This window comes from Lagopus leucura, unplaced genomic scaffold (genome assembly GCF_019238085.1).
Source record: "Lagopus leucura isolate 7727_CA_CO unplaced genomic scaffold, USGS_WTPT01 Super-Scaffold_100001, whole genome shotgun sequence".
Classification (NCBI taxonomy): Eukaryota; Metazoa; Chordata; class Aves; order Galliformes; family Phasianidae; genus Lagopus; species Lagopus leucura.
Window position 1 is genome coordinate 46,383,839 of NW_024962262.1, and position 14,029 is coordinate 46,397,867.

Sequence of the window (14,029 nt, forward strand, 5' to 3'; positions counted from 1 at the left end):
TGTCTCCTTTCTTCATCTAAAAACATTGTAGGTGGGTAATGCCTCCGCGCTGAAGTTGCAGGAATCCCAGACCATCCTATAACTCACTTCAGGCATTTTTCCAAAGCCAAAACCTGAAATGCTGGTGGATATCCAAGAGCTTAAAATGACCACTAAGGAATTATTTTCATTTATGTACCCTTCCAGGCATCTTCAGTGGTATTTAGGAGCCATCAAAATGCCTTTTTCCTCATTCTTACTTGGAACATCTCAGCTACTCTGAGGTTCAACTTGCCTAGAGCTCTGAAGTTACCAATCTGAGAACCCATGTCTTAACCACATCCCTGTGATTCTTTCCCCTGGATAGTTTATAGTTTCATAGTTTAGAACAGAAGAAGGCAATATCAGCTCTCAACTAGAACACTTCAAATGTCCAACTGTTGTTACCTAAATCCATACCCAAATCCCTATGAAGATCATGTTTCTCTCTTTCCTGCATTGTTTTGCCAAAAAGCCAGTTTAATATAAACATATAAGAATTTGAATCTTCTTCAAGCCGCTAAGTACCTTGATACAGTACTTAAAAGTGATCTGAGAATGACTGCACTGATCCCAAAAGTAAAATTGTGGTTTGGTTCATATAAGAGCTTTGTTATTTTCTCTGGAACAGTGCACAAAGGGCCCTTGAGAATCAAACATTGCTCTTCTCTGCTCCTCATATATCTAATGGCCTGGCTGGTGCCATCATTGCTGTCTCTTCTTCTGACTCATACCCCTGTCGTTTTCTCACAATGCCTCGAGGCTTTGATATTGCAGCTCGATTGTCTGCTCTGGTGAAATGATGACGATTGATCGTATTTCCTCTTCGACCTGACAAATGGGACGAATGGTCGCATCTATCCAAGTGTGCCATTGGAACCAGCTCCTCCTGGCTGTGCTTTGCTACGAGTGGCCGTAGTCGGGGCTGGGGTTTGAACTTTACTGGGATCCCAGCCTCAGAGATACTTCTAGGGTGATCTGAAAGAAAATACAGAATTTTTATGATGCAGGAAAAAAAAAAGAGAAACACCATGGTGTTGACAAGGGCGGTTAAAGGGTATTCAGTATTATACAACATAATGGGGTTTTAAATCTTGAAATGGAAAGATTTTAAGTAATTGTTATAGAGTAAGAGAACAGACAAGATCTAAAAATAACCATAAACCTTTACGTTCATCCCAATGCTAATGTTTAAAAGATCTTATTGATCTTGCCTTTACTCTGAAACTCTAATAAGAAAACACACTCAGATATCTTTCTTTATCTAACGAAGCAACTCATACCTCCTCAGACAAGAGTGTTCTTTCATGTATCTTTCAACTTTCTACTGATTTCATGAATATATCTAGTGCAATGTTTGAAAAACATTGTAAAGCTCACAGCAGAAATCAAAAAGTGACTACAAAGACCCTAGAACCACTGAAAATCAAGATAACCAGTCACCTGTTATTAACAACTGGGAAGAAAACAGTTTCACTTGAAACCAGTTTCAAGTTTGACTTTATGGAGCTTTGATTACTTTGGGTGTGTCAGACCTACTCCTACCAGCTTGCAGGGCTACAAGTACACAATAAAAATGTGACTGCAGTAGTCCCTAACTGTCTCTTTTATCCTGATGAGTTCACAAAATGTTTTACTCTTTTTAAGGCCAAATGTAATCTGACTACTCACTAGCAAATTAATTAATTTAAGAAACAACTCATAAAAATCTGGGAAGTTTTGGGAGATAAAGCTACATGAAGAATAAAATTATACCAGATGCAGGCATTAGGTATAGTCACACAGTCAAAACGTACAAAATTATTACAACTTAATAACTATTAAATTATCTACATTTAATGTTGACTAGATCACTGGCACAAAACAAGAGGACATGCACCTCCACTTAATTCCACTGAGTAGGAGCACAAATTTTTACCATCAGAACCTTCTTCTGTTAGGCCATGTGGACATACCACAATCACCCATGAGCAATATCCTGAGACAGGATAGATATTTTCCAATTTAAAGGGTTTCTACTTAGTTCGTCAAGGACAACAGTGCCACAAGCTATGACTGATATATTCTGCCAAAGAAATGACTTATTTAATGAATGACGGGAAGAGCTGTTAGTTTAAGGATCTATATATTCACAGTCACTTCTGTCCTCTCATTTGCTAAAATTTTTGCTTGTGCTATGTATAAGTTAAACCAAGCTTGCTGGAGAGTGCTTACTCCAGAAAGACCTCTAGGTCTCCCTTCTGCTGTAGACATATCAAGTGGTGTGAATGCTAAGGTCTCTTCCAACCCAAACCATTTTACAACAGATCATAGAATCAGAAAATGTTAACTGAATGTTCATTTCAGAGTAAATTCAATTCTAAATTATTTGAAGTATTTGATTTCTATACCTTTATGACTCCCCACCCTGCTTTCCCTTCCATCTGATAATTTTTAAAAAGACCCCTATAACTGCAGGAAAACCTTTACGCTCTAGTAGAAACAAGAAGTAATAAGACTATATTTAGATGAGTTCATTTTGAATTATTTGTTGGACAGAGACTATAGCACAGTGCATTCAGCCTTGAATTTCATATATAATTGATTTTCATAAGAGCATTAAAGAATATTTTGTGGAGTTTTATGAAGTCAGAAACAATACCAAGAAGTCTAATTATTCAAATACATCACAAGAGAGGTCTCAAATGCAGGCCTAGCTACTAGTAAAAACACATCTATGTTAAACACTTCAGGATTTACTCATCACTCCACTAAAATAATGTACCTATCTGTGCTAGCAAGACTTAAGCCTTTGAAAGTGTCTGAAAGGCTTCTAGGTTTGAGGCTGATGTGTAGAAAAAATTGAGTTTTTTAGAAAAACACAAAAAAACGCATATTCCCCACCATGATGTCTGGACAACCAAACTTGAAAGAATTTGTTCTTCAAGAAAAAAGAATAAATAAATTAAAATTAAAACCCCCAGCTAGAATAATTTTGATCTTCACTTCTAAATAGATGGGTTTCTGCTCTGCCTCCACCACATGTGTAGGTGCCTAGCACCAGGGGGATGATTTATCTACAGAAATCTCTTCTGATTTAATTTATTTCAGAGCAAAACAGAAAGAAAAGGAAGAAAAAATTTTGCACCTGCATGTAATATCTTTGTCATCCAATGTTTGATGTAAAGATGATGATTAAAAACATGGTTTTAATCTCTTCCAGTTAATTTGGCCAGAAATGAAGAGTGATTTTCAGAGATAGTTGATTATATTTCAGAATCACAATGAAAGCTCAGAAAGGAGTCAGAGACATTACAGAAGGAGATACTGATGACTATTCAAGTCCTAAATTCCATGCTTTCTCTGACACTACTGTTGTGTGTTTCATTGGGCAATTCCATGTTGTTCCACCCCTGACCACCTCCAAAAGTAATGACTAGATGTTTGGTTTGTCCAATAATTACTACAGAAATGTTCACAGAAAGCAAGCTGAGAAAAAGAAAGAATATATGAGGTAATTGCTGGGATACCATGGGACAGTATTTGGGGATCATACACTACTTACAGTAGGATGTTTAAGGTAGGAATCGTAAGTGGGTAATGTAAAGGATCAGGATGGTTTGGGGAGGAACAAGAGCAGAAAAAAATAGTGGAAGAATGGGATACAAAGGAGGTGGTTGCATGTAAATATAGTCTAATCAGTATGTGTGTGCAGCCATGCCATATGCCATATCGAGACTGTCTGGTCCATATTGTTGCTAAACTCTACTTCTGTTTTCCTGAGAGAGCAGCTCCCTGTATAGTGTGCATATGTGTGTATGAAGGTCTGAGTACAGCAGTCAGAAAGACTGAGGTTCATACACAATGTGTAGATGCACGTCAGTGCAAAATTGCTAGCTATCACAGGCAGTAGGATAAGAGGCTTAGGAAGTAAATGTTGGAGCAACCATAGCAGATGCTGAAGAGATCAGGTCTGTGAGTTAGCTATTGGGTGGACCAGGAGGTCCAGATCAGTGATTAGAGCACGGGGTCTGTGACTGGTGACTGGTAGGGTCACTACTGGTAGGGCCATAGCCCAGACAAGGTACCAGTGAGACTGGATTGTATGCATGTATCCCTGAGTGCAAAGCAAGGGGAGACTAGGGGAATCAGGAGACAGACAGGGGCAAGACTGAGTGTCCAGTGCCAGTTACAGAGGGATCTACTCTGTGCATGCTCGTGTTGGGGGACTGTGTGTTCACATGTGTATGTATGCACAGTTTTCCACTACCAGCCTTTCATCGTGTTCAGCCAGAGAAGGAAACAGGAAGAGGCTGTTAGTGCTGTGTGATTGTGTGAGTGCTGTGCTACTTGGGGTGGCTGGCTGTGTGTGTGTGTGTATGCTGAATTATGGTATGTGGGTGTGCTACTGGGAACTCCTTCTCAGCCTCACTGTCCTGGGAAATAGAGATGTGGGCACGGAAGTGTGTCATCCTCAGACTTATCAGGCTAGTGACATAAGAATCTCCTAACAAATGCGCTTACAGTTTTGTCCATGGGGCTGAAGGAAACGGTTTCCTTTCTTGGGCTTACACGGAAGTCATCATGCACGTGTTAAATTGCAGGGATCACAGGGGTATTTGTGCAAGAGGAAATTACAGAAAAGTAGGCGGTGCTGGAACAAGACAGAAACTGCAACAGTCATAACCGTATAAACAGTGGAGATAAAAAGATAGGAGAGAAGGGTGTAGCTCATTTAAAGAGACCAGCGACTTCCTTGCGAGTATTCATTGAGTACTGTTAAATCCATCAAACAACTGGCCAATTATCTCACTGCTAGGGCAGAATACAGCACAAAACATTTCCATTACCTGTAAAAGTAACATGCCTGGCTTTCTGCCTAGTGGGCTGGCCACTGTGGCCCTGCGGCAAGGAGAGGTAGCGCACACTTGTGGCATTAACCTGTGTACAGAAAAAAAATGAGTTTAACACAACTTCACCCCTGGTGAAAATTAGTGTTTAGTCGAAGAATAGGAATATGCTCTTCTAAGATTCACCTATCCTATTTCAGGTAACAACTAAGAATTAAATGGAACTTTGTCCAGCAAGAACTTGCTTTTCTTCTTGAACTGTGATTATCTCAGCTGTAAATGTCTATGCTATCTAATGTCAACATTTGATCAGAAAAATCTTACTCTTACTTTGCACGAGACCGCAATGCAAGTTACATTACTTCTTACAGCCACAGTAGGTGATTTCTGACCATGTTATAAAGAGGAAGGCATAAGAAATGCTGCTGTCCACATGCTAAGTGAAGGACTTTTTCTGCTAAGATGCTGTATGACCATGTTGAAGAGAACATCCACTTTAATTGTTGCAAAAAGCATATACAGATGGGTGCCTCTTGCCCTGTTTACAGAGAAGCAGAGGCACTTTTTAGTGTTTTGATTACAGGAATAGCAGTTTGCATAACAGGTACCGGTCTACCACAAGGTAAGCTATTCCCCTTCCTAGAACTCTGCCTCAGGCTGTGCTGCCGACGGATGAGGATTTCCTGGGCCTGTTTCTCGCTGGCACTGGAAGGCAGGTTGTGGCGGTTGTATGATGATGCCTGTAACAGAAAGCACACCCTGTTAGTTCCCTTTGCACATGTGATGTTAATAAGGAGAAGCTGTGCAGACCAAAGATAGCACAGCCAAGGGCACACTACCAACTTGATAGGAGTCTCTTCTGTATCTTGAGCAAAAAGGCAGCCTCACTAACCTTGCTCCTGCTCAGCAAGGGTGCATTTCAGGTTGGATATCAGGGAAAAATTCCTTCTCAGAAAAAGTGGTGATGCAGTGGCACAGGCTGCCCAGGGAGCTGGTGGAGTCACTGTTCCTGGAAGTCTTCAAAAAACATGTGGATGTGGCACTGTGGAACATAGTCCAGTGGGCATGGTGGCGGTAGATTGGTGGTTGAATGAGGTGATCTTAGTGTTTTTTCCAACCTTGATAATATGATTTCAATGTCCTTTTTGGTAGACTCATGTCAGCTCAAAGTGCACCATAAAACATATCCACCTGCACAAGCCTGTCAGCACCTCTGAGCTTGGCCTCCCTTTCTCAGCCCTCTTCTGGTCATGGAATTGGGAGTAACAGATCTCAGGTAGGTCTCAGGATAGCTTGTTAACCCATCTCTGAACTTTGGTATTAATATTACTGAGCCAGAGCAAGTTGCAGATATGTTGAGATGTAAAGGTAATGCTTAGAGAGTATCTCCTGAAAGCAATGCACAGCTCAGTTTGCTTTCCATATTTAGAACTTAATCCCTTAATATTATACCTCAATATTACCCTAGCACTGAACTTTTTTTTTTAGGATAAGCTTCTTAATTTATTGCTAATATCTTGTGAAACAGAGGAGAAGAGAATAATTCTCTGACTTAAAAAATAAATAAAAATAAATGTTTAACAGAGGATTTTAAGACAAGAGAAACTTAAGTGCAGAATCTAGCCTAAATCTCACCTGAATTGGTTCCTTCTGAAATTGGTCTGGCAGGGCAAAGTATCCCCATGCCTTCAAAGTTTAAAGTGAAGTATTAGAAGCAATATTACTTTACTTCCAATCTTTCATTTCCAAAGCACACAGTTTTCAATGCCACATAGGAAGTGACTGGCACTAATGGTCATTATTGTAATTGATTTTGAAAAGAGAGAGTTCATTTCAGCTATCTAAATGAAGGCAGCCATATATGCAAATTGTTACTGGAAAGATAAGAAATTAATATTATAAGGATAATTGGCCATGGCAAATCAAACAAAATTGAGAATGAATATCATATTAATAGTGACATATTTAAATGAGCAGGGCATAGTGTTTTCTAGCTAATGTGTGTTATGCAAGTTAGCTTAGTTTATCTGCATAATTTCAAGGTTACTGTAATATATTCTCTCCAACTCATTGCTGCATGAGATCACTCAGTTGTACAGTTGCATATTCTGGGTTCAAGGCTGAATTAAGTAGATAGGATGTCTTGGGTTGCATCGGAATCTGTACAAATTTCGGTAAAACAAATCCCCAGTAAGGTATTATTTTTGAGGGGAGCAGCAAAAGCCTGTCAGACAAAGCTGCAGAGGATGTGGAATTTTTCTTTTTTCCTCCTTTGGCGAGGGGAAGCTGCAACTCCCATGCAGAGGGAGGATGCAGCAGCCTGCCTCCCAACTGACTTTCAGTTACATGATGTTTACCACTCCGCACTGCAGTTTCATGGCTGCTGGCGACCTGCCATCCTGTTGTCCCCCAAAAAAGCCTTGCTACCCCAGGGTTCCTCAGCAGCTGCCAGTGCCATCTGCCACCATCTACTGTCCTGACAAGCAAGGCACCTGCCCAATTTCCCATACCTGGGCAGAATGCTGGGTCCCCGAGAGGCTGTGCTATGCCTTTTTGGTGTGACACATAAAATATGCCTGTGCCTGCTGCTTCAAATACACAGGCTGAAGTACAGGCTGAACTAGGGTGAGGCAGGTGGCACACGTGGCTATAGGGATGGGTGGACTTCAGCAGGAGCAGGCTACAGGTCATGGGTGCCTGTAAGGACAAGGTTGGAAGGTCAGCCTCAAAAGCCGTTTCTAAGTGGCAGGTTCAGTGAGGGAAGCCTGACCTCTACAGCTCACTCCTGGATATTCTTGGCTTTTCCCACTGCTGTCAGAGCTGGTGGAAAACTCTGCTTTCCATTTTTCCACTTAGGCAGAACTCCTTGCCTTCTCTGCACAGCTGCTGCTGGTCCCACCACTACCATCACCCTTGCCATCAGGTGGGGAGGGTAAACAAAAGCCTTCAATCAGCAAATACTGCATGACAGCAGGTTGCTCACGCACCCTTTGTCGCACTTGGTACAGGTTATGGGCCAGGACATCCCTCATGGACTCCACCTCTGCAGGGGAGAGCTTGGTATCACGCCGGTTTCTACAGTGCCTGTAAATAAAAAAAGTTTAAATACAATATTAAGCTGACTAAATGCTCTTGTCATCAAACAGAGCATGAACTGATTTCAGCATTAAGACTGTGAAGAGCCTTTCAGTGAGCAGTATTGCCACAAAATCATTCAAAGCTGAATGAATTACAGCAGACTTGACTCCTTCCTGAGCTTTATTAATACACAAGGGTGATCAGAAACTCCCCATATGTTGGACTGAGCAGCCAACAGGCAGGCATTCCAGTTTCTTCCTCTGTTTGAATCTGTTCTTCATTAGGGTATGGGCTTTGCTGTCCTCCTGGCTTTAACTCCTCTTCAGCACATCCTTAAGAAATAAAGCACATCTTAAATGAAAAGTCTGAGAGATCTGCTCTGTGGCTAGGAGAACATGTAGGGTTTCTTTGGTGTTGTGCCCATTTCTCCATTTAAAATGAAAGAACTACCTAAAAGATGGTAATCTTTGAATTTTTTAGCAAACTGGGACAAGAAGTGCATAGTCATTTGTAACTGCCTGGCCTTTTCACTAGCAAAACAAAGATGAAGGCTGCTGTGAAACATTAACTGGGTTTACTAAATCAGTCTGTGTGAGAGATAGTGTTTGGTTCCCAAGAAAAGAAAGGAAAAGAAGAAAGTCATTATCCAGGATGAATCAGTCGAGTTCATCTTTTTGTTTCTGTTTTTTTCCTTTCTCCATTTTCCTTCTTTTCTCTTATTTAAACTTTTATCATGTCTTTATTCTCAACTAAATGATGTCTTTAAAGTTCTGCTTGCAAACTGTGCAATTAAAGAACAGATTATTATCAATGTACAGTATTGCCAGAGTTTTGTGTACCCAATTTTTACTCCCTCTGTAATAAATTTTAACAGCAAAGGAAGGTAGATTGAAATTTAATTAAGAATATGCTGTAATCATCTGAATGTTGCTTGAATGCTTGAATTTTGCAATCACAGCTAGTTTAACAAGGTTACCACATTTTGTACTATAATAAAAGAAGACAGAGGGAAAGAAATGTACTCTTTTTCTGAATTTTACCATAAATCTTATCTCGGCTTCAAGAAATCTATCCCAACTAAGGTATGATTGACACTGATCAATTCCCAGTACCAGCAACAACAAACCTAGATATTTACCAGCAGGGAAAACAGACCAACAGAAACATCTAATTTCAATCCAGCTAGCTTTTTTGTTTGATTGGTTGGTTAGTTGGTTGTTTGGATAGGTTTTACTTGCTTCCAACTCTCAGGGATAACACTGAGAGGATCAGTTATGCTTCCAAATTCCCAGGCTTATGTGAGTATTTTCAGTGCACCTTTCTCCCTTATCGAGGCTGGCATATCCCAGGCTGTAGGACAGCCCATGTATGCTACTTTCCAGAGCAAGGAAACTAGTCTCTCAGCAGCCCCTATTCGAAGTTCTCTTTGGATAAGACAGGAACTGAGAAGCTAGGGCACAACTGTGAAAGCAAATATAAGCTAATGGCAATCAGCCTGTTAACTTGTACTGCTCTCTAAAACACAGCGTTGGATTGTTTTTGTGCAGCAAATTGAATAACCATAGCTGATACAAACGATGTTGATGTCACAGGGAATAACCTTTCTGATCCTCATTTCACCTGATGTCTCCATTAGGCCTTTGCAACTTGAAGATGGGAGCAAACAGGAGGAAATAATGAGCAGATGACATCAGATTACCTATTTACATTTCTAGTTGCATACTTGTCCACATGTCAGTACAGAAAAAGTGACCAGTCCTAAGTCATTTGAAGGCTTATAGCCTATCTCTTGAAGTGAGTTAAATAAATAAAATGTCAGAAGTGAAACATCTCTCTAATAGGTATTTATAGGGAGTATTTCCCCAAAATGCAACCATAAAAACACAGTTTTAATTGTATTTGCTTGGCTATGTTTTTTCCATTAAAATCCTTACTTCTAAGACTGATATTCTCCAAGCCATCATAACATAATGTTCTATTTCCATTTCTCCAGTTCACACTGAAAATGCTTACTGCATATTGAATACTAACTTCACCTACAGGACTCCCACCCACATGAATTCAATACCTGAGCACAGAGCTAATCCACAGCATTGGACAGCTGCCTTGATTGTTATAGAGTATTTCCCCATGTGTCTCTAACACGACTGAAGTGGCCAGAATTGCTGATCATTTTTCTCACTACCATGGCACTGCAAATACTGCTTTATATGGTATAAGGTGGAAATTGGCTTCAAATTGCTACGGGCTCATGGCCAGATTTTTGTATCCCATCTAAGGACAGACAATATTTAATCAATCTATTTACACATGCTCTCATTCAGAAACATGTTAGTCTTAGGCAAGTTTAGTTAATTACTCAAAAGAACAGAGGTATAAGAACTGCTGCATTGGCTCAGACCACAGATCCAATTAGCTCACTATTCTGCCTCCTCCAGGGCTCAGCACCAGACACCTTTTCAAGAACAGAGTTGAGAAAGCTTGTATTTTCCTGAAACACTCTTGTAGCCCCCATGGACCAGAAAGTTTCCAAGCTACAGGAAAGCTACACCTTTTTTAAAGGTGACATTTTATTTTTAAAAAGGCTATCTCAGTAGGAAAAACTGTACATCACAGATTGATGCACAGTAAAATTCAGTTGCAGCTAAAGTAGAGCTGGCAAATCTTAGTCTATCATCTCAGTTGTTTATTGTAGAATATTTTTTGATCTAAATAATTATCTCAGGAGAGAATTTCTGAACTAATCTGAAGCAATTTGTCTTATTTTCTCTTTCTGTCGAAAAAAGAAAGGAAAATTGTTTGTTTACCATAGACAGTCTACCAACCTTGCACATTTACTCTAGACTCAGAGCAGTTAAGGGAATACAGCAGACAGAAAGGAGCCTGCAGACACACAATCTCTTTTAATATGATCCATTTGGCAAAGAATGACTTAGAAAGAGAAGGGCTAGGTCTTACACAGCAAACTGACTTCAGTTTCAAGAAAGTAGATGAATCTTGACACGATTATGTCAGTTTCAAGAGAGATTTTAGTTTAAATTCCAGTTGTTACTTGAACTTTTTAGGGAGATGTGAGAAGAGCATTCACTAAAGAAGATATGCTGGCCCATGCCAAAGGATGCTGCAAAATGAAAGGGCATGTGCCTTGGGAGAACTAGCATTCATTTAGTGTACTGAGAAAACTAGGAAACCTTACTGATATAAATTTCTTATTTTCCCTGCTGAAAATCCAGACTAAGTTTCAGAAAGTGTTCTCTGTGTCCCCTCCTGTCTCTTTTTCCATTTTCTTGTCTTCTCTGCAACCATGTTCTGCTAGTGCTGGGTACAGAAGTACCAAAATATAAGAAAATTTGAGGGACTGAAATCTGAAGTAAAAAACCTGCAAATGCTAGAAGGAAATTTGTTCTCTTCTGCTTGAGATACTGGAATCAAGACCTTTCCTCTATCCTCTCTTTCACTTCTCTCAGCAGCTGGCAGTGATGAGCAAAACCCTTCCACACCTGACTCATGATGTCTCTTCCAAACTGCCCATCACTGAAGAAAAATATAGAAAGGAAAAAAAAAGAAGGAAAAAAAAAAGAAAAAAAGAAAAAAAAAAAGGTGGTTATTCTTAATTTTCACTCTATGAACAAAGAATCAATGTGCAAATATGATGAGTGCCAAAGTGCTGGCCCAAAACACCTTCTCTCCTCACCACTGTCTTTATCTGACTTCTCTGTTAAAGTCATAAAATTTCTTGGGTGGTTTCTCTTTGTTCTCTCCTTCCATCTTGTCCTTACTCTGCAAAGGATAAAGAATCCCATACTCACTGTAAAGAAGCTGTGGAAGATTCTGAAATTTTCATGGCATTCTCAGCCATCTCAATGGCCAGTTTTATTTCCATCTTTTTATACAATGACACAATGCTGGATTTGGGTTGATGTTCCCGAATTAAGATTTTCTTCAAATACTTGTTGTCAAACTTCTTAAATCTGTAAAAGAGATGCCAAAATAAAGGGTAGGGAATTTTTTTTTTTTTTTTTTTTTTTTTTTTTTTTGTTATTATTTCTGTGGAAATAAGCTGATGTCCATTCAAATGTGCACACATAAATTAGCAGTAGAAACTGAATCTAAATTGGAGGCACCTGTGGATCCCTGAAGTACAAGTGAACAGAGACTTTTAGGGGCACATTTGGTGTGGTTTGCTGGTCCATAGAGATTATGAAACCCACTGGATGACAGAAAGAATAAAGCTACAATCACAACAACAACAACAACAACAAAAAAAAAAAAAAAAGGCTGGGAATGTGTTTGCATATAACTCTACCACATTTGTAAGAAAAGAACATGGCCAGTTTCCATGCTTTCGTACAAACATTGTATTCTAATAGAGCATAACAGCAGCAGCTGCTCTTACAGTAATCCTGGCCTATTCAGCCAGCCACCAATAATGCTCCAAATGCCCCTGAAATATTTTGGGCCCATTATGCTGCTGATAATTTTGAATCCCGACAATTAGAGCAGAGAAAATATATTTCTTTGTATTCTGAATGTCAGAGGAGTTGAATGGACCTCAAAGTGCTATGTACACGCATGCTGCAGATTGAAAAATATCTCTAATGTATGGCATAATTTAAGTGTGAATGTATGTGTGTGGTTTGGAACAGGTATGTCCTTTCAGGCAGATGTTTATCAGCACAGCAGCAAATTCTCTTCCAGCTTTCCATCAAAGGAACATATTATCACAGCAAGGTAATGCATTCCACAATGCTAAGAAAAAGCAATAGTTTGCACATTTTCCTTTCTTAAAATCTGGTCTTTATACTTTAATAGAAAAGACAGGTATATAAAAGTTTCCACTGAAAATGGAGCTCTTTATGTTTTTCTGTGTACCAGGCAGCTATTTGGAGTGCTATCTCTTTTTAATCTATTTATCTAATTAATTCTAGTTATCTGAATCTAGTTATCAAATTAATTCTGATACACATATGCTAGGCATCTTTAAAGCTACAGAGAAAAATCTAGTGAATACAATTATCTTACATTAAATGTTTTCACATACAATGTGCTATTTGATTCTGCTTCTGAACTGAAACATTACATTCACAAAAAAAATTGACAAAATTATCAGTTATTTGAATGGAATTACTGCTTCAGGAGTGATTTGTTCAGCCTATTGGCCGCACAGGCATTGATGTAGCCTCAGGGGTAGCCTAAAGCTATCTCTACTTTGAGAACCAGAAAGACATTTTGGCATCCAGGTCCAGTTATGTGCCCTATCTGCATCTTCATACCCTAATGGGACAAGAACTGTATGTAAACTAGCCTTCTTCTTTGCACTCCCATAGGGAAAAACCCAGTTGTAATGGCTGCTGCAACATGTCCCAGCAGACACCAATCTGGATTACTGGATTCCAGTACTGAAAGGTAAGCCAAAGGACTCAGGCACAGAAGTCTAAGCACAGCCTAAAGGACAACATTTAGCCCATGGCTTCTGAGAAAAAGGAAGGTATGTCTCTACACCTCCATTCACATGCTGAGGTGCTGGCCAGCATGACCACTGCAATCACCTGGGGAAGAAGGCAGCTCAGAATGTTGGGTTGGTCTCTTCTGAGCAATGCCTGGATCCACAAAACTTCAAAAAAATCACCTTATCTTGCTCATAGAAGACCTATCACAGGTTCTGTGGTTTCTGAGTAAAGACTAGCTTGAAGCTATCAACTTGGCTAATAGATACTTATATTCCACTAATTCCTGCAGTGTTATATATGTTACATGCTATGTATTTAAAGCTGACTGAGTACAAAGACCTGTAAGAACAAATGGGTAACTATCACTGAATTCGTTTTCACCTACAAAGGATAATATTTGCCAAAGAGGCTTAAAGAGAGAGGCAGTGAAACACCACTCCCTCCTCCAAATCCAATCTAAATCCTAAGGAAGCACTGCCACAGATCAAAGATTTATGCCAAAGCATACACACAGCATCCAAAGCTGAGGCAGGCAACATGAGTTTATCTACTGTGTTTTTCTTTAAGAAGGGTTCATTTTCTCCCTGTTTGTGCAGAAGCATTTTAGCAGACAGCATATAGGCACTGCACTCCCAAGGGAGTTGTTACTCAGGA

At 39.6% G+C, this 14,029-nt stretch overlaps 1 protein-coding gene across 1 annotated transcript in view; it reads right to left on the reverse strand.

The window, feature by feature from the left end:
* Window positions 1-694: 694 nt before the first annotated feature.
* The window catches only part of SLC9A4 (solute carrier family 9 member A4), a 30,912-nt gene continuing 17,577 nt past the window's right edge, over window positions 695-14,029 (reverse strand). Inside the window, exons 8-12 of the mRNA XM_042867949.1 lie at window positions 11,735-11,896; window positions 7,835-7,931; window positions 5,456-5,587; window positions 4,848-4,938; window positions 695-996 (exon numbers count right to left, since the gene is read on the reverse strand). Coding sequence (XP_042723883.1) covers window positions 695-996; window positions 4,848-4,938; window positions 5,456-5,587; window positions 7,835-7,931; window positions 11,735-11,896 — 784 coding nt within the window. The remainder of the gene's footprint in view (window positions 997-4,847; window positions 4,939-5,455; window positions 5,588-7,834; window positions 7,932-11,734; window positions 11,897-14,029) is intronic.